Raw genomic sequence first — 18,047 nt, forward strand, 5'->3', positions numbered from 1 at the left:
TGAAAATGTATACTTTAAAAAGGACACAATGTGCCATATAAGCTAGTATTGATGGTTAAGAATAATTTTAAAATAAGTAAAATTAATTGACAGAGGCTGCACTGAGAGATGCCAAACAAGTGTTAGTAATGTCTGTAACACATTTAGAGACCAGAGATTTTATTTCACCGTGCTGCTAGTGCTAAATTCTGATCTACTTGATCAGGAGAATTACTGTTATTGTAGTGATATAATCTAAACCTCTTGTCTCCATTCGGTTTATTGTTTTAAAATCAGAACAATCAAGCTTTCTTTGTGCTTTACTAAAACACGATGAGACAATTTTTTGATCATCCTTATTAGGAAAGACAATGTTAAGACAGTAACAGCAACAAAAGATGCCATTATTTCCAGAGTTTGGTCACATTTTTCTCTTATATTCTGAACATTTAAAAAAAATGTAAACACTTGAAAACAAAAAGAAGGTAACAGCACTAGACATGTATAAACATACTGACAGAAGTATAAAGAGGTGGACTGGGTCAGTCCTCAAGCTTTAGCACCAGTACAAATCCTCACCGACACGGTTTGAGGACCAGAAGGCAACGTGGTACCAAAATGAAGTCAGCGTTGCATTCATATAGGTACCAAAAATATCAAACTCTTGTTCTTGTTTTTACATGTTTTTTTTTGTTGTCCTTCAAATATCACTGAGTCTTTGCTGAGAGGTTCTGAAAGAGTGATGAGTCAATCACTTATCCTCATCCACCACCATCCTCCACTCATCCTCGTCATCTTCCACCTCTCCATCCTCTTCTTCATCTACGTAATCACTCCAGTCATCAAAGACGTTCCCACCTCCAGTGCCCTCTTTGCTGTTGTCCTCCAGCAGGTCCCCACTATACAGTAACTCTTCCTCTTCCACTATCTCCATCTCCCCAGTTTCATCATCATCATCATCTTCTTCCTCATCTTCATCATCATCCTCCTCCTCATCATCCTCTTCCACCTCCAACTGACACACTTCACCATCTTCTACCTCACCATCCTCCCTTTCTTCTGTTGAGGAAGAGGAGGAGGAGGGGGCGGAGACTGGTTTTTCATCACCTTCATCACCTTCATCACCTTCATCTGTGAGGTAGGACCTGTTGAAGGGGACAAAGCTTGAGGTAGCGGTCTTTGTGTTGATGTAGAGCCGAGGAGGTGGCCTGTGCTCAGTCGGTAGTGATGCTGTGGGAGCGGGACTGCAGCTTTTGGATACTGGAACCATGGAGATGGCCGGGGGCATGTTCTTGGGCCTCACAGAGGTCATGTTGGGCACATATTCACGGATCTCCCCTGGCTCTAACGGCTCGGGGCCACACGGGTCATGTTCGCTGCAGGACAACTTGCCATCCAGCTTGGAGATAAAGAGCATCCCATCACGGTGCTCCTTGCAGTACGAGCTGGGGCACATCTCGCAGAATGAAGCTGCCTCTTTTCCACAGATGTCGCACTGGTGCCATGGACACTCCCACCGCCCTGGAACCAGAACCACCACAAAGGTTTAGGCAAACATGTTTTAAAAATCCACTAATAGATTGTTGATTCACGATCTGTAGTACATATTTTGGTTTTTTGCAGCTGAACTTAATTCAATCCTATTTGAAAATCAATTTCACTAAAACTACAGCAGGCAGCCGCCTTTGGATTCAGTCTGCAGTGCAGCATTTATCCATTTGAAATGAGAAGACAGCCAGAGCAGCAGCAGTCTGTCCATGTCTGATGTTCAACAACCAGTGATCCACTTCCACTTGCCTGCAGGCCTCTTGGCCAGGTTCAGACAGTCAGCATGATAGACCTTGGGGCAACCGGGCTTTTTACAGGACACTATCTGACCCCCATCCCCACAGCTGAAGCACTCGTCTTCACGCTCCTTGGTCACTTCTTGTTTTGTCTTCTTCTTCATGGAGACCCTCCTCTTTCCTTCCTTCAGTTTTAGTTTCTCAGCTGATGGTTGGTTCTAATGAAGTTAAAACCATAAAGGTTAGAAAACTGCTGTCCCGAGGTGCAAATTTAAACAGGGATAATTTTCTGCTGCTGTTAGAAGACAGGTTTTTACCTTTGGCCGGACCCCCAGAAAACCGCTGCAGTTGGGTGCTCCGCATTTACACACAGTTTTTCCGTTGCCAAGACATTCCAAGTTATAGTTGAAATTCAGCTCCTTCCCTTTAAATACATGTTATATTCAAGTCAGGCAAGTGTTTGCTTCCCTCACTCTACACTGCATAAAACTGCAGAAGAAACCTTTTGGGATGTCTTGCAGAGCAAACAGCCCCACCCTGGTGTCTCCGTTCACAGTCCACTTTTGAGTCTCGCAGTTTGGTTGGCAGCAGTGGTTCATGAATCTTGCTTGGTTCCCCTTGGGCCCGGCGTCAATGATCCGGTCCTGCAAGCAAAATTCAAACAAATTTGCACCGAGCACGAATCTAATATTAGCCATAGTGGCAGGTTCTGTGCTAAGTTGCTTTATGCGTTGTTCTCTTGTGGTCAAGTGTAGTTGCCATGTTGGGCATATTTTAACCAAATTTTTGGTTGTTTGGGCATCTAGTGGAGAATCACCTTGTCCAGTGTAAGCATATAAAAGTTAAAGATGTCGTTCTCCTGAGCATGTTTGATCCTGGCTCGACATTCCTCCTCATCGATCACCTCTCCCACGTATTCAATCACAAATGCTCCCTGCGAAGTAATGTAAGGAGAGATTATAAAAAAGAGAGGATAACCTGAATGTTGCCTACATTCATCAACTTCTTACCTTTTTAATGTCCGATACTGCGCGTAAACCCCAGCCGCAGGACAACGTCCTGTAAATCTCCACAGGCGTGTACTCGCGCTTTGTGAAGGCCTGGTTTTGACATCGCTCCCCCGCAGCACACACCTGCGGGTGGCACTCGTACATGAGCATGCGATTAATGCACTCCGAGTCGACGCCGCAGGGGTTCTCATCAGATGCTTTGCAGTTACACCGTGGAATCTCCGACAGATCAGCTGTAATGAACTGCACTTTTCCGATGGCACGATTCACCTGGGAGATGGAGGCGGTCAGTTTAAGGGAACTTTTATCTTCATAGTAAAAAAGCAGCTGCATCCAAGATGATACCTTAATGTGTCTGTATGGTGGAGGTTTCTTATCATTCTTTCTGTCTTCTTGAAGCTGCCTCATCACCCTTTCAGCCTGAAGCTCTTTAAAGCGTTCAGCTGCTTCACTCAGGGCTTTAAAGATGGGGAGAAAATTTGATTGTGCTTACTTTTAATCATGAAGGCAAAGACATATCAAGTGATGAGAAGATTATCCCACCTTATTCATTCAGAAATTAACATCTTTGTTTTTTCCTTTGATACATACCCTTTTTGTAGACTGCATCTGCACCTTTCCCCATTGTCTCTATGTTGTGGGTGTCACCCTCCATGTACGGGAAGACTCTGGCCTGGTACGTCCACACAAAGTCTCTGGAGCCAAAGAACTGCACAGGGAACTCTCCCACATCATGTTTCATCTTTAGGATGTTATGTGGGACATCTTTGGCCAAACACACCTCTGCAGGCCACCACCTGGAGAATTAGGTCAGCTTTCAGTTATGCAAATCCAGCTGAGGTGGGATGTGCCGTGTTGGAGCCTGACCTGAAGCGACCCCACTTGACCCACAGGATGTCCTTAAATCGTGGCCTCTTTCCAGCTTTACAGTCATTGCAGAACCAGCTTCCCTGTGGCATCTCCATGTTCAAACACTCTCGATGGAATGCAGCAGGACAGGACTCGCAGCACAGAAGGCTACCACCTGCAAGTTAACATGAAACCATCTCCAACACCACTGACTGAACTCCGAAACTGCTGGTTTCATTAGCTGTACGACAAATGACGTATTGGTGCCGAAAGATGCAAATGCAATGTTCCGACAAAATGTTCCTCATTTCAGTGAAAAAAACTGCCAAAAAAATTTGTAGCCAAATTGTTTGTGTTTCAGTCTTTCTATATATGATCAACACCAGAAATGATCTCTTGATAGGTCACAAAGTGCAGGATGAGACTTACCTTCAGAACAGACGAAACACCAGCTGACATTGATGTGTTCGTGGTTCTTGCAGCCCTTGCGTGGCGTGAAGTGACTCGGGCAGAGAAAACTGTTGTTTGCCAGCACCAAGCTGCCCGCTGCCATGCAGTTGTCATTTGCATGATAGGCCACGGGGCACCTCACACACCGAGCCAACCGACCTGAGACAAAATCAGAAGGGACATTTGTAATTTTTCCTTTGTTGTTACGACAAAAGCAGGTCTCGACGTGTATTTAATAGCAGAAACAAATGGCAAAAGTCCGATAGAACACTATATCTAATAAAACAGGAGCCACAATGCCTGAGTTACCACCAGCCACTTCTATTTTAGAATTGCTGACACTTAACAAATGGCGAAAGGAAACTGAAAGTTTAATAGTTACAGGATTAGAAGAGATGTTTGAAGCTTATGCAAACAGGTAAAATGAAAATACAACAGTCACAGAGTCTTGACTGAGTTGCTGCCTTGGGTTTCATGTAAATAGACAGATGTATTCAAATACATTGTTGATTGATTCAACATCAATCCAAAAGCAAAGCCGACCTTTAGAACAGTTACTGTGCGGGTAGTTGATGTGGCAGGACAGGCACACATGCAGGGGACAGCGGAAACCCTTGTTATGAGGCTGTGTAGCCGAGAAGGCCGTAATACAGTCGTTGTGGTAGAACTTCCCACACAGTGGTATCATGCATCGCTTCACCCCGTTACCAGATTTCTTGCACACGAAGCACGAGTGAACACCTGAGGGCAACAGACAGTTCTGATCAACACAAAGAACGTTTTATGATAATATTAAAATGAGACAGCACACCCACCGGAGCTACATTCACGGCAGAAGAACTTTCCCTTAGGGGCTGCTGACAGGCCAATACACTGAGGGTGAAAGGCTCCGTAACAGTGACCATCACAGGCCAGTAGGTCCCCCGTCCTCTCACACACCTCCAGGAAGATACATATACACAATCACATATGTGTCTAATCATTTTTTTCCTTCATTATAAAAGTGTATAAAAAAAAATTCCCACTAGTGTTGAGTGAGAAAAATATGGACACTCTTACCTGACAGACATTCTCTTTTAAAGATGCAGGTCCGATTTTCCCTTTTATGTCAATTTGAGAAGTGAAGCTGTCAATCAAGCCAGTAGAAAGCACCTAGAGTGAAAAAAGTCATCACACAGGGCTTTACTCACAGATCACTTTTGCTCTTAAAATCACAGCCAGCTGAACACACAAGACGTACCTCAGGTTTGGGAGTGACAGCTCCAGAGTGTAGGTTCTGTTGGTCCACAGCACTGCAGGGCTCGAGGTCTGACTCTGGCTTGGGGATGTCTGAACATCCAGGGCTGGGGGAGTGGTGTGGCGGTGTGAGGTTGAGGAGATCCTCACTTTCTGAGCAATGGGAGGCAGCTACAGGAGCAGAAGGCGCACCAGACGACGGCTTCTCTTTTCTCAGAGACCCAGCCTGTCATATACAGCATGAAGTTTCACACGTGGTTATAGATTTGCACTGAATGTACAAGAATCATAACAAACATTCAGACTGCACGTCTGTCATACCTGTGCTTTATCGAGTAACACCTTGACCTCAGATCTGATCTGATCGGAATCTCCCCTCGGTCGCTTCAGCTCCTGGAAAACAGATGGAGGAAGGCATTAAACATTTTTCTTCCATTTAACTAACTTTCATACTGTTACCTTTTTCTTGGCCGGACCAACGGCTACTTCCTCTATGGTGCATTCTAGCACTTTTTGTGACGGCTTCCTTGGTCTCTTTTGCTCCTGAAGTAACAATCCTGCGTTAAGTAAAGACAAAACGTCAGGCAAAATGTTTATGGGGATACTTACAGACACATACAGCAGCAATGAACATTTACCAGTTTTAGGAGCCAAATGGGGTTCTTGTTCTGCGTCTGTGTTTGGAGGAGGTTGTGTTTTGACTGGAGATACTGAAGATACTACAGAATAGACCTCATCCTCTGAGGGACCGTGCTCCGACGACGCGTCCACAGCTACAACATGAGATGGGGTCGAGGTAACAGCTTCAAGTCCGGCACCGAGATTGTGGAGCAGTGTGGGCCCCGATGTTTCCTGTGCAGGCACATAAATTCAAACCGCCGATTGAGGACATAAAAGCAAAACGTCCGACGATGCATTTAAGGTCACGTGGTTATCTGGTGACAACTGGGATAAGGAGCATCTTACCGAAGTGGAAGACTCTGAGGGGCTCTTCTTTGATTTCTTTTTGGTGGCAAATATTTGCTCGTACTCTTCGGCTGATTCAAGCAGCCTTTTTGTTGGTTTTCGCAAGCGCTTGCTCTCTGCATTTCCTGCAAAACCATACGTGTACAGTGAATTTGTCCTCTTGGTAAATACTTTTATTTAAAGCTCACCTTAAATATGGATGTATTTTTTGGAATATTGAATTTTATTCACTATTGATTAATATTTCAATGCATCCAAATCCACAAATCTAGCCCACAACAGATAAATTCCCTATAAACCTGCTAAAAGTTAAACAGCAGGATTTTTCCCCCTTACCAGCTGTGCTGTAATTAGTCTCTGAGAAGAATGAGTCACTGTTTCCCTGCTTCTCTTCTTCAGGATGAAGATCTGGCGATGATGCTATGAAGGACCCGTTCATCTCGAGAGACACTCTTCTCTTAACTTTGCTCTTACTGTCATCATCCTCAACCATCTGCCACCGCTTCTTTGGAGCCACTGTGGAAGGTCCACAGTTCTTATCGAGGTAGTTGGCTGAGGTATCAGAAACGCCGGGAGGACAAGATGAGGGACCGGCTAAGTCAGCATGGCCGGTGACGTACTCCCTGCCATATGCCAAGTTGGCCAAATCAGAAGAAAGACCCGGGATGACGGGTTTGATTTTCGCTGGTAATCTCCGCTTTCTGTGTCGTTTGTCAGGGTTCTCTATCAGAGATTTGGTGGGGAAGTCCTGAAAATTATAACTTTCCGAGCTCATGATGGGTTTGGTCCTTTTCTTGGATTTTACTCTACTGTTTCGGAGCACCGTGGCTCTTTCTGCTTGCCCAGTTTCTACTTTGATCCCCCGAGTCAACCCATCACAAGATCCACGGCCTCCTCCTGCAGCTGTGGGGATAACCAGAGGCTCCTCCTTAATCAGAACCGGAGACGGTGGGAGAGTCAACGGTTTACCATCTTTTTCTCGGGTGTCGTGCATGTCTTTCAGTAGCATCAGAAGGGTGCTGAATTTATAATTAGCATCTGGCCGAAATACAGATAAGTCTGAGCTGCTGCTCTCCTCCTTCACTAGAGATTTAAACATTAGTTCCTTGACATCTTGAAGACCATCGACCGAAGACACAGAAGGTGGAGAAGATGATGACACGGGCTGTGGAACATTCTCAGCCTTGATCTCGACAGGCTGATCAGGAAGGACGCTCGACTCTGTAATCCTTGGCGCCGTCAAGGAGCCGTTACGTATTTGTTTCTTGTCTGGCTTTCTCGCTCGCCGTTTCGGAGAGGTGTGTGGAGCGCCGCTGGGGGGTTCCGAGCTCAGAAACACATCCGGTTCGGTAGATGCGTCAACAGGAGTGAGAGGACTAAGTTTGGCACGGACGTGTGTGGAGCTCTGGCGCGTGGCCTCTTTGAGATCTGTGTCTTCCTCTGCTTTCAAGGCTCTCGTCATCAGGCCGCTGCTGGCCGGAAAAGTCGCCGAGTGCATTTTAGACGAACCGGACGTGATGTCACTGGAGCTGCTGACGCCCTGCTCAAGATGGTTAGATGGCAGACTGTTTGTCAGACAGTCAGGGGAATAAGAAGAACCTGTAGAAGGGTTGGCTTTGTCTGTAAACTCCGTTCTCACTTGAGCAGAACCATGGTCTTTTCTGACCGGTCTGTGTGCAGCTTGTACTGGAGGGACCGCAGCACGTTTAGGACGATGCAGCATCGGAACCGATTCCAGGTCGGCGTACGGCGAGTCCCCGGACTCTTCTGTCAGTGCACACGTTGTCGTATGAAACTGATCGACAACCTTAATGACAGACGTCTCTTTGGATCCACCGATCATGTGACCAAATATGTCCGACAAACATTTCTTTTTCTTTTTACAAGGTTGGTTCTTGTTAGAATGAAGTGCAGCTGGGGTTTTCACAGGATGGGGATTTGGTGGGGAACCGTTGTGGGTTGTGCGGGAGTCCACGGTAAAAGAGGGGAGTTTGTGTGTCTTCTCAGGTGGGACTGGACTGGGGACGCGTTCCTCTCCGTTGACAGACGGCAGAAGGACACTTTCAGTGTTCCTCTGTCGCTCTGGGAGCAGATATTCAGCTTCCGCCACGCTGACCTTCCACGCGGTCAGAAGACTTTTGGGTATCTGTCACCAAAAACGACATTTAAAAAAACTTATCGCCACGAATCTCCACCCCCCCAGGTAATCGACTTAATTTACCGTATATTTGTAGTCCTTCTCCTTCTGTTTCCCTCTCCTTCTGAGCACAGGTAAGTCTTTAAACTCATGGCCTCCTTTAAAGGGGAGGATGGCGCTCTCAGGAACCCAAGCACGTTCTAATATTTCTCCAATTGTCTCCAAGAAATACACCCGGCAAGGACGAGGACTGGGATCTGAAGCAAAATAACAGAAAACCATGCTCTGCTTATATCACCGTTACTACTACTATAGTATATTACTACTATATAATTAACTTGGTATTGAGTTATGAATGAACACTCACCTTTCATCTTAGTGTGGGTCCCCTGGTCTGAGTCACATATGTGGCAGGGCCACCAAGGCCGTCTGTTGAATTTAGCCCACACCAAGTCGCCTTTCACATATTTCACGACAGGAAGAGGCCTTTTCTTGGGGCTGTTGGACTAACAAGAACGAAAGGAATAATGTAAAGCTGGAGGAAAGAAACAATGGTGTTGTGGTCTATTTATATGTTCAAGACTGAAAAGAAAGGGCAGAGGATTTGTGGTTTACGTACTAAACTATGATATTGTTGCTTCCATTAGTAACATTTATTCATGTGAAATGTGTGTATTTACAAATATAGCAAATGGGCTTTCTTTGTACGTACAGTAGATTTGGTCCCCGTAGGTGAATTAAGTCCAGGATCGATGGGAGAGTTCAGTTCACCATCGCTGTCACATTCCTCGCCCAGACTCCACCCGTCTCTCATCGTGATCTCCGGCAGCGCGCTGGGACTTAGTGTCGGGTTAAGTTCAGAGATGGTTTTAGACATCAGATTAAATAAAGTTGGTTTGTATGTTCTTTTTTCTGCTCTCGAGCCATCGGCGTCAGTGTCAGCTTGTCCCTGACTTGACCTTGAGGAGTGGTAGAAAGGCGCCAGGTCCTCCCTGCTAGAGTGTTGCTCTTCCTTAATGTCGCTGCTGTCAAACAGCGTGGACCCGAAATGCAGGTAGCCATTGGGGATGGGTGAACAGTGTCCTAAGCCGTCGAGGCCACGATGTGAGAACTCATTTCTGTTTACGTCTTGCAGGGGCTCCAGCGGCTCAACGTCATCACTGCCCGGAGAAGGAGGCAACAGGACCGAAGGCGTGTCAAACTCTGCATCACTGATCGGGCTCGCACAGTGAAAGTCGGTCCTGGAATCGAGGTCGCGTTGGTCTGTGTCAGTTCTGATGACCACGCGGTTTAGGTCCGGCACCCTTTTCAGCTGGCCGTAGCAGTCGGCTCGCTTGGGCTGGCTGTTCCTGAACCCGGCCGGCTGTGCGACGCTGGGCGACGGCAGTTGCAAAGCCGACAGTGGATCGGACCCCCGCTTCACCACGCCACACTGGTTTCCATAGGAAGTGCTTACAAGACCATTGAGGGGCCTCCGCTCTGTCTGGCCTGAGCCATACACCGAGCCTACCCTAACAGATGGTCTGTATGATTGATTCATGTTGTCTCTGCTAGATCCTGTCAACAGAAAGAGAAATGGGTTGGTTTGAGTGTGTGTGCCATTCAAATTTCTCATTCAAATCTGTGTCAGGTTTTTAAGCTGGTACTTTGTGCTAAAGAACAGAGCATGCTCACACGCACAAGCATAAAACAGAGGAAGAGAACAGAAATCACATCGATTGTAATAATCTTTCAAAGGTTCGGCCACGGTCTGTGCGTACACATACGTACGCACCGGCGCGCACACTCCTGAGTCGACACTGCGTGGCCTCCATACTAGAGGCCGGTAACACAAAACACAGCCGGAATACGGTTCTTCTTCGGCCATATTTACTCACAAACTGGTTTTAAATGATACCGCTTGATGAGACGACCGTGTGTCTTTTCGATCGGGGGAGCAGAGGAGTGAAAGGAGGCCGGCCGGGACCATGGCAGAGGTGGTGACACTGAGCGATCCGAGACACTGGGAGGCTCACACAAACAAGCTACGGCAACACGGCGACATAGGAAGCTGCTAACTCACCCAAAAATGACCACATCGACAAGTTCCCAACATCAACAACACGCGGAAAAAACGGGAGAAACTCACCATTTGGAGGCGGGTCGTGAAGCCAGCGGCGGGTGTGAGAGTGTGTGGTACAAAGCGAGTGTTTTTCCCGGTTTGTGAAAGCGGATCTGCACAATCCCAGCTGCAGCAGCCCTGGTAGTAGGCCGAGGCAGTCTCATTCTCTGCACTTCAGCAGCCTCATCAGCGGCGGCCCATTGAAAAACTGTCACATTAAACACAAAAATCACAAGTAAATGTCCATTACGCTGCAACACCGCGCAGCGGCGGGATTCGGTGTGCCATAACCGATCTCCTAGCAGCTGCAGCAGCTTATTGGCATGATATTTGTTGCCTGCTCTCGAAGTGCCCCTGGTTATGGTAAAACAAGCCCAGACTGACTGTGTTGGAGAGCAGCAACCAATCGGCACCGCTACCCAACCCCCCGTCTGCACAGGGCCGTGACACTCACCCTCACACGCGCACATATAGATGCGCACGCACGTACACGCACGTCCAGGTGAAGTTTCTAATCAATATCGGTATAATAATATCTGGTGCGCGACGCTATGAATTCAAACAAATGAGTGGGCTACTGAATAAAAATGGCCAGGTTCCACGCGTCTTTTTTTTATTATTTCTGGTTTAGTCGCGTCTGACCAGAGGAACTGGGCCTGGTGTCTGTTAAAAACGTTAAAGAATGTCGACAGAACGAGATGATTGTTGTGCGCAAACAGCCACACGGCCTCTCTTGTCAAACTGAACTCCGTGCGCCATATTGCCTCTCTGACATGAGGAACCAGGCCGCTAGGCGCTCCGAAAAACACGAGAAAGAAGTCTCGGCGGCTGGAAGAACGCACGAAACCAGGGGCTGACTTAGTATTAGGCCCCGGTTGTTCAGCCCCTCACGTTCACATTTGTGCCAAAAATGGTGTGGTGCGCGTCTTTGTGTATAAACGATGAGAAAAGCGCAAACCTGGAGCGCGCACTAGACTCGCTGCTGTGGCCCGGTCCTCCTAGGTCGAACAAAGACCAGGCACTGACTTGTCAGCAGGTCAGCCAAGTCTCCGTGGATGTGTGATTGTGAGAAGTGCGATGATGTCAAATAAACCTGGATCGTCGTGCTTATAACAGGAGTTGAATAACCATTTCCCCGCACATTGTCAAACACAAAAACAACCATTTTTGGAAGTGTGTTGAACAGTTAACTGTGAACAACGGCCATTATTGTGGAAAAAAGAGGAAAAAATCTGTTGTTTGGATGTATAATAGGTAGACAACGCTCCGCGTCCTGTTTTTATGATAAAGGAAAATAAAACACGACAAGCGACCGAAGTCTAATTAACTGAATTTATTTTATTCACAAAGACGTGGATTCAGACGCATCTATGATATAAAATTTCCTTTTAATTTCTCTCCGCCTTTTATTTTGTCTTGACCCGGAAGTTGTTCGTGTCTGTAAACGCTCCGCTGCAGATGTCGAAGACGCGACATTTTTTCCCGGTGCTTCATAAACCACTTTATTTACCGAGGGGCCCACAATATTTGTCTCCAACCTAGACTTTATCTAAAAACGTCTGAGGGTGCTGTTCAAATTTGATCCGTAAGATAGATCGTATTTTCTAAGAGCGTTAACTTTGTGCTAATTGTGCTGATGTTCCCTAATGTTAATCATAGATCTGTCTAGTCCAGGTTGTAAGAAAAACGTCTGCCCGTAATAAATATTTAGAGATTTAGTTGAATAAATAATGGACGTTTGAGAAATGTGAGCTAAGTGTGGCAAATAGCGACAGCATTAATATCCTAGAGATATTATGGTTTGTTTTCTGGGGACATGCGTCCCCGTGGTGAAAACCATGATTTACTTTAAACGTGCAAAAGATTTATTTTGTTTTGGGATTTTTCCCGTGCAATACATTGCCATCCGATCTCTCTTTTTAACCCATTACACAAGCTTTTATTTGTTTATTATTTTATTTTAATGACCACCAAAATCATCTTACACATACATATGGAAGTGCTTATTTTGTGGGCTTAGGGGTAAAACAGGCTGCTTCTATATATTAAGAAAACTAGACTCACAAAGTGCATAACAACAAATGTTATATTTAGGTTACAATGAAGTGGGGCTCGAGCTAATAAAAAAGTCTTAGGTGTGAGTTCCGTCGGCTATCACGACATAAAATATATTAAATTGTGTTTGGACAGGACAATTCCACATTCACATACGTATGCTTAAGCTGATTGTTCTAAAACATATTTCTTTAACTGACGTGTTAGAAAATGCAATGTGGCGGTAGAAATATTAAAACAGACATGTCACAAGTAAGGGGGATAAAATAAAGGCAATAACCAACTCAGGACAAACTCATAACACTCACCCAATACTTACTGGTGTGCGTATGCATGCATCTGTCAAACTGATACCATACTTCTAATTCAGTCTGCTATTGAGTAAAGACAATGTGCAACACCGTACAATGAAAATTCAGACATTTCACAACAAGAAGTTATTTCCTCCAGCATTTAAAGGATTTTTCTTCCTAAATGACTCAATAAGTCAAAAGTCATTAAAGCAGTAGAGTGAACAGTGTACTTCCTATTCGCTGGGCTCATCCTCTTTGCTGGTGGGCTCACACAGGGGTCTCTTTTCCATGAGGCTGTACGGAAAAGTCGGAACATCGCAGCCGGTGAAGTCCAGTTTCTTGGGTAGGCTGCAGCTGTTAAAGTCCAGCTTCTTTAGGCGCGCGAGGCTTTTGATGCTGCCAGGAGGTCTGCCGGGGCTGACCTTATATCCTGCTGCTCTGGTGGTCCCGAGAGGCCTTCCCGGACTAGTCTTGAACCCGGCTGCCCTGGTTGTCCCACGCGGGCGTCCAGTACTTGTGCGATAACCGGCTGATTTTGTGGTCCCAGATGGCCTCCCTCTGCGCCCAGACTTCAGTGTGCCTTTTTTCTTCTTAGAGGCATCAGGTCCTGGAGGCTCGGTGCGACTGATCCTCACTGTCTGGGGGTGGAAGTCGTTGTGGCCATCCTGCATTTGACAGGCCATGGACTTGTGCATGCTCTGTGGCAAAGGGGACAAGCCCACCAGGGACAGCTGCAAACCAGCTGTTGAGGAAGGGGGATAGAATTTGTTGGACTGTGGGCTACACACATCAAAGTGGTTCCCTGGGTGGCCGTCCTCTCCAAGTCCACTCATGCAAAAGTCAGTGTTGCTGCCGCTCACTTGATGCATCATTTTCTGCTAAAGAAGGACAAAGCACAATGTCTAACTCTGGGATTCCCATCAATTTAAAACTGCTGATGCCTCTTGGACAAGAGGTGAAACATCTTTGAAAAACTAACAGATGTCCAAATCAAAGCCAAAATTTATCTTTAACCTGCATGACTGACAGCTTTCATCGACATGATCACGTGTTAACAACCAAAGGAGACACGTTTAGCCGTTTACTTTTGGTGGAATGGACAGGCCTTTTAGCGTTGCAAGATACATTAAAAAAAGGAATAAAAAACTAATATCAAAATGAAAGCGCGAGTGAACTGTGTAGATTGAAACCGCATGCATAAAAACAATAGCGCTTATTTCTGGAAAATCTAGAACTGCTCTTGGAATTTATCGGTCTTACCTTAATTGTTAGTGGATGATAAAAGAGGGATGGTTCATAGCGGCTCGTACACATTTTCCTTTTCTGCTAACATCTTTATGGAGATGCCACAAAAATCACGAGCTGACGTCCATCACTTCTGGTCCCAGATTTCTGCAGTGTATTTCATGCTTCTTTAATCCTTGTCAGTGGACGTCTAGATAATACAGGCAGCCATTTTCGTCAAGAAAAAAAAATTAAGAAAACAGGATGCGCCGAGCGCGCATGCGCACAACCGCCTCCCGGAAACGTAGCTCGCCGCGCATCAGCTGCAGCCTAGGGGCAATTTTACGATTTACGGTATAGCTTGAATATAAATTTAAATAATTTCCTTCTTTATATTGATATAACAAGCAACCACTTGTGTCCTGCTTTCTTTCTGTTTGGTGAATTTTTACTGATCTGTGTGCAGGTCTGCCGCCCTGAGGACAGACCTACAAAATGAATGTGTACAGGTAAAACAACCATTAAGACCATTGATGCTGCAAGGGAAATGTGTTTTAGTGACCACAATCAGAATGTATTCGTGTAGATTTTGTCATTTTTATTAACCTGAAACACAGATGGTGGATTTAAGGAGCAACACAGATTTATTAGGATGTCTCGATCCAAGTCCACGGGACTTAAGTTTCCTTGATGAGCTTGGACAGCTTCTGAATCTTTGTCTTGGTAGACATGTCGACATATTTGTCTCCGATACTGACAACCATGCCTCCGAGGATTGAAGGATCCGTCTGTGATAAGAACGTTTAAAATGACTCAAAATGACATCTTAGCCAACACAATCACAATAGATTTATAATAAGTTAACAGGAGATTTGAGGTCACAGGCTCTACCTTTGTCTCCAGCTTGATGGTTTCACCCTTCTGAAGAAAACCATTGAGGGCTACTTTCAGCTCAGCAAGATTGGCTGCATCCAGAGGCTGAAACGGACAAGCACTCACTATGATGAAACTGCTTTAAACTATGCATTAAAAGCCCGTCCCACTAAAATGCACGCATGTGTACATGATCTACCTGAGCAGTAGTGACGGAGCAGATGACCTCGCCGCGGTGTGCGCTCATCATCTTACTATACGCAGAGATAACATCACCAGTTAAAGGGAGGCGACCGTTGTCAGCCAAAACGTCTGCAAAAACAAAAACATTTTGAAATAGGTCTAAATCAACTTTGCCTGCATTTAGACAGCCTTCAGCGGAGAAATCTTTAACACACATTTTATGAATTCATTTATGTGCCATTATCCCCCCATGGATAGAACTCTTTTGTTCTTTCCGTAAGATGGTAACAACCATTTGCCCTGATGTCTTGATAAATGCTGATATTGTTTGTCGAAGAAGATACTTTTTTTTTTTGTCTCTACTGAGACTCAGAAAGACCTTTGTCTGTTTTGGTCCACTCATGCCACACCACCTTAGACTAACGTGCCTCTCTTACAGCAACAAGCCATTTCCAAATTTGTAAAAATTTCCTCTCATCTGCAGAAATAGTTTACATAGTGTTGCACTGGAACAGAGAGAATGCAACCGGCATCATTCTACCAATAGAAAAGTAAAGCAAAGCAAGTAAAACTTAATCAGCAAATAAAAAGCTACAGTTCTTCCAAGTCAAGACCAAAATCTCCTCACTGAACCCAAAACAAAACCAAACAAGCAGTTAATAGTTGGCATGTCTGTTGCATGATTTAATAGATGTGTTTAAAATCACTAAATGTGCTGCAACATGTTTTTTTAATTATTTAAAACACTTCCTAGTGTTGTAGGAGTGCCGTGCATGTGAAGTTCAACCAAGCCGTATTCCTCCCCATGACCTCTAAAGGTCCCCCAGAGGTCACGACCACCAAACTAAAATAAATGTAACATAAAATATTTTGGTTTCATCACTCTTTAATATACAAGACAACTATACTGTGAAAAAATAAATCTGTTCTGGATTTAAAAAAACCTACCACTGTATTTCTACATTTATAAAAACATGACATGAAATTTAAATATTTAAAAGACTTAAAAGAATTAATGTTAGAGGCAAAGATGGTTACTCAGTGAGCTGCTGCACACAATATTCACAACAGCTGACAGTTGTTGCAGCTGTCAAACTGAGTCTTTTCTGTCAAAATGTTAAAGCAACCTTTGACCTGAATGTCATGCTCACCCTGGATTTGAAAAATGAAGACAACTTTCCTTTATACCATTTTTTTCTTCTTCCAGGGATGCACTGTATACCTTGCATACCATGTAAAAGTATCATAAAGATATGACCCTGGCAACATTCCCCGTACAATACTGGTGTACCAAAAAATGCAAATGCAGTTCTCTCTAGGATCTATAGACTTAAATGCATAGGCTCAGTTCAATTTCTGTTTTGCAACAGGTGTTAATCTACTATGTTTGCCATAGCTGAATCTTTATGTAGTGAGAAAAAGCTCATAAACATAAGCAGGCATCAAGAATAAGGTCATTATGGGGTCACGTGGTGTGAAATCACTTACTGATGAGGTTGATAATCATTGGAGAGAGTTTAGCCTTTGTTAGAGCGTCAGTGAACGTCTTTTGCTTGATGTTGCGCTTGACATGAGGATTCATCACAATACTGGACACTTTGGGGTCTTTGATCAGGGTCTAAAACACAAAATGGTAGAAGGCATAAGGCAAATGAATATTTTCAAGTGGGATCTAGTAAAAATATACAGCATAGTGCCTAAAGAATTTATAAGATCGAGGTGATGCAAAGCCTTGTTATCATCTATGCATAACTATCCAAGACCTATTACCAACTTACAGTAATTTTTCCCAACTCCTGCTCCACTTGGTCCAGTTTGTTCTGCTTACTGGCAGCTGAGAACAAAGCAGTGGCATAGCGACCCTCCACTCCATAAACCTGGATTGGGGGCTAAAGGACACATAAATCCCAGATAGGTTAATCGCATCTATGGCACTGCGCGGAGAAAAGGCTAGCGGTCAATCTTGACGTTATTTACCTTAATCAGCTTGGCAGCTGGTCTGACCACAGACGTGCTTAGCTGGCGGACCTGCAACGCAAAATGCATAAACTTAACAACGGAAATCCATTACTGAACCAATCACCTTCTTATTTATAAGTATAACTAGCGTGAATGCTAACTCGTTAGCAGTCATTCAAGAGCAACACCTCGTGTGAATTGGGCGGACACACTCCGTTACTTCCTGCTCCCACCAAAAAATATATTACTTTGTGTGCATTCTGTGCTATAAAGAAAAGATATAAACAATTTCAAAGTAATGGATAAATATCAAAATCATTGAATGTCTTACCTGCTGTCCTAGCATGTACGCTGCCATTTTCTCCTACAGCTGTCCAGGGTGGAACGAACGACTGCGCATGTGCGTTTGAGCGGATGTTGTGTGGTTGTGGGAAATGTAGTCCCAGTATCGGATCTGAACAAAGGCGAGAGAAAACAGCAACAGCAGGGGGCGGTAAAGAGTCTCAGAACTGTCCGTACGGCTCTGACAAACACTGGCTAATGGTCAGAGGACACAAAGTGATGACTGCAAACATCTGTCAGCCACACAGGTCAAATTCCTTAGTTATAAGTTTTATTTTTGCAGAAGGAATGGCGAGCTGTCAGATAATTAGGTACAATGTGATACTGGTCTTTGAATTGAAGACTTGGTTCCATCAGTGCACATGGTGTGTGTTTAGTTGCTGCAACTGTTGAAAATGGGTAATGTAGATGGAAATGTTTTGTAATTTTTACTCACACCAACGTTACTCCAGTTTAGTACGATAAAACAAACAATACACCAAAAAATGAATATTGAGTCCGGTACATATTAATCTTCTGTATGTCACCCAAAATTCTATTGCAGGCAACTCATTACTCCTAAATTTAGGTGGTAAATTCAAAGGCAAATGTTAAAAGTTTTAGATG

At 44.7% G+C, this 18,047-nt stretch overlaps 3 protein-coding genes and 1 long non-coding RNA gene across 5 annotated transcripts; 1 reads left to right on the forward strand and 3 right to left on the reverse strand.

Annotated features, from left to right (window-relative positions):
• Positions 1–241: 241 nt before the first annotated feature.
• nsd1a (nuclear receptor binding SET domain protein 1a) lies at positions 242–10,925 on the reverse strand. Its single transcript, XM_057043706.1, has 23 exons — positions 10,540–10,925; positions 9,124–9,968; positions 8,779–8,917; positions 8,496–8,668; positions 6,611–8,420; positions 6,275–6,399; positions 5,947–6,160; positions 5,768–5,865; positions 5,630–5,701; positions 5,313–5,534; positions 5,132–5,224; positions 4,888–5,011; positions 4,616–4,813; positions 4,052–4,231; positions 3,641–3,797; positions 3,365–3,570; positions 3,119–3,231; positions 2,774–3,043; positions 2,581–2,697; positions 2,266–2,407; positions 2,081–2,187; positions 1,777–1,981; positions 242–1,500 (listed from the first exon to the last, which is right to left on the reverse strand). Exons 2-23 carry the CDS (start codon positions 9,949–9,951, stop codon positions 731–733), a joined length of 6,363 nt encoding a protein of 2,120 aa, XP_056899686.1. The 5' UTR covers positions 9,952–9,968; positions 10,540–10,925; the 3' UTR covers positions 242–730.
• Positions 10,926–12,449: 1,524 nt separating this feature from the next.
• On the reverse strand, positions 12,450–14,347 carry si:ch1073-44g3.1 (uncharacterized protein LOC797133 homolog). 2 transcript variants are annotated; one of them, XM_057043717.1, is made up of 2 exons: positions 14,121–14,347; positions 12,450–13,735 (listed from the first exon to the last, which is right to left on the reverse strand). In XM_057043717.1, exons 1-2 carry the CDS (start codon positions 14,172–14,174, stop codon positions 13,094–13,096), a joined length of 696 nt encoding a protein of 231 aa, XP_056899697.1. In that variant the 5' UTR covers positions 14,175–14,347; the 3' UTR covers positions 12,450–13,093. The 2 variants fall into 2 exon arrangements, with proteins under 2 accessions (XP_056899697.1, XP_056899696.1); XM_057043716.1 differs by having other exon boundaries at positions 12,450–13,738; positions 14,121–14,345.
• A 9-nt stretch (positions 14,348–14,356) lies between these two features.
• On the forward strand, positions 14,357–15,136 carry LOC130531636 (uncharacterized). The gene is made up of 2 exons (XR_008952156.1): positions 14,357–14,438; positions 14,551–15,136. It is a non-coding gene; the product is annotated as an uncharacterized LOC130531636 (long non-coding RNA).
• Positions 14,662–17,539, reverse strand: atp5po (ATP synthase peripheral stalk subunit OSCP). The gene is made up of 7 exons (XM_057043718.1): positions 17,431–17,539; positions 17,118–17,168; positions 16,919–17,029; positions 16,629–16,758; positions 15,157–15,269; positions 14,976–15,062; positions 14,662–14,872 (listed from the first exon to the last, which is right to left on the reverse strand). The coding sequence occupies exons 1-7, from the start codon at positions 17,455–17,457 to the stop codon at positions 14,762–14,764; spliced, it is 630 nt and encodes a 209-aa protein (XP_056899698.1). The 5' UTR covers positions 17,458–17,539; the 3' UTR covers positions 14,662–14,761.
• Positions 17,540–18,047: the final 508 nt, after the last annotated feature.

Source organism: Takifugu flavidus, chromosome 9 (assembly GCF_003711565.1).
Source record: "Takifugu flavidus isolate HTHZ2018 chromosome 9, ASM371156v2, whole genome shotgun sequence".
NCBI lineage: Eukaryota > Metazoa > Chordata > Actinopteri > Tetraodontiformes > Tetraodontidae > Takifugu > Takifugu flavidus.

Excerpts from the sequence above, each read along its gene's own strand:
- nsd1a (XM_057043706.1), bottom strand. The coding sequence starts at position 9,951 with ATGAATCAATCATACAGACCATCTGTTAGGGTAGGCTCGGTGTATGGC. Across the intron at positions 8,421-8,495 it reads AGAAGGACTACAAATATACG|ATACCCAAAAGTCTTCTGAC; the intron begins GTAAATTAAGTC and ends TTTTGGTGACAG. Across the intron at positions 6,400-6,610 it reads GACTAATTACAGCACAGCTG|GAAATGCAGAGAGCAAGCGC; the intron begins GTAAGGGGGAAA and ends ATGGTTTTGCAG.
- atp5po (XM_057043718.1), bottom strand. The coding sequence starts at position 17,457 with ATGGCAGCGTACATGCTAGGACAGCAG. Across the intron at positions 17,169-17,430 it reads CGTACATGCTAGGACAGCAG|GTCCGCCAGCTAAGCACGTC; the intron begins GTAAGACATTCA and ends TTTGCGTTGCAG. Across the intron at positions 15,270-16,628 it reads AATGATTATCAACCTCATCA|ACGTTTTGGCTGACAACGGT; the intron begins GTAAGTGATTTC and ends TTGTTTTTGCAG.
- si:ch1073-44g3.1 (XM_057043716.1), bottom strand. The coding sequence starts at position 14,174 with ATGTGTACGAGCCGCTATGAACCATCCCTCTTTTATCATCCACTAACA. Across the intron at positions 13,739-14,120 it reads ATCATCCACTAACAATTAAG|CAGAAAATGATGCATCAAGT; the intron begins GTAAGACCGATA and ends GTCCTTCTTTAG.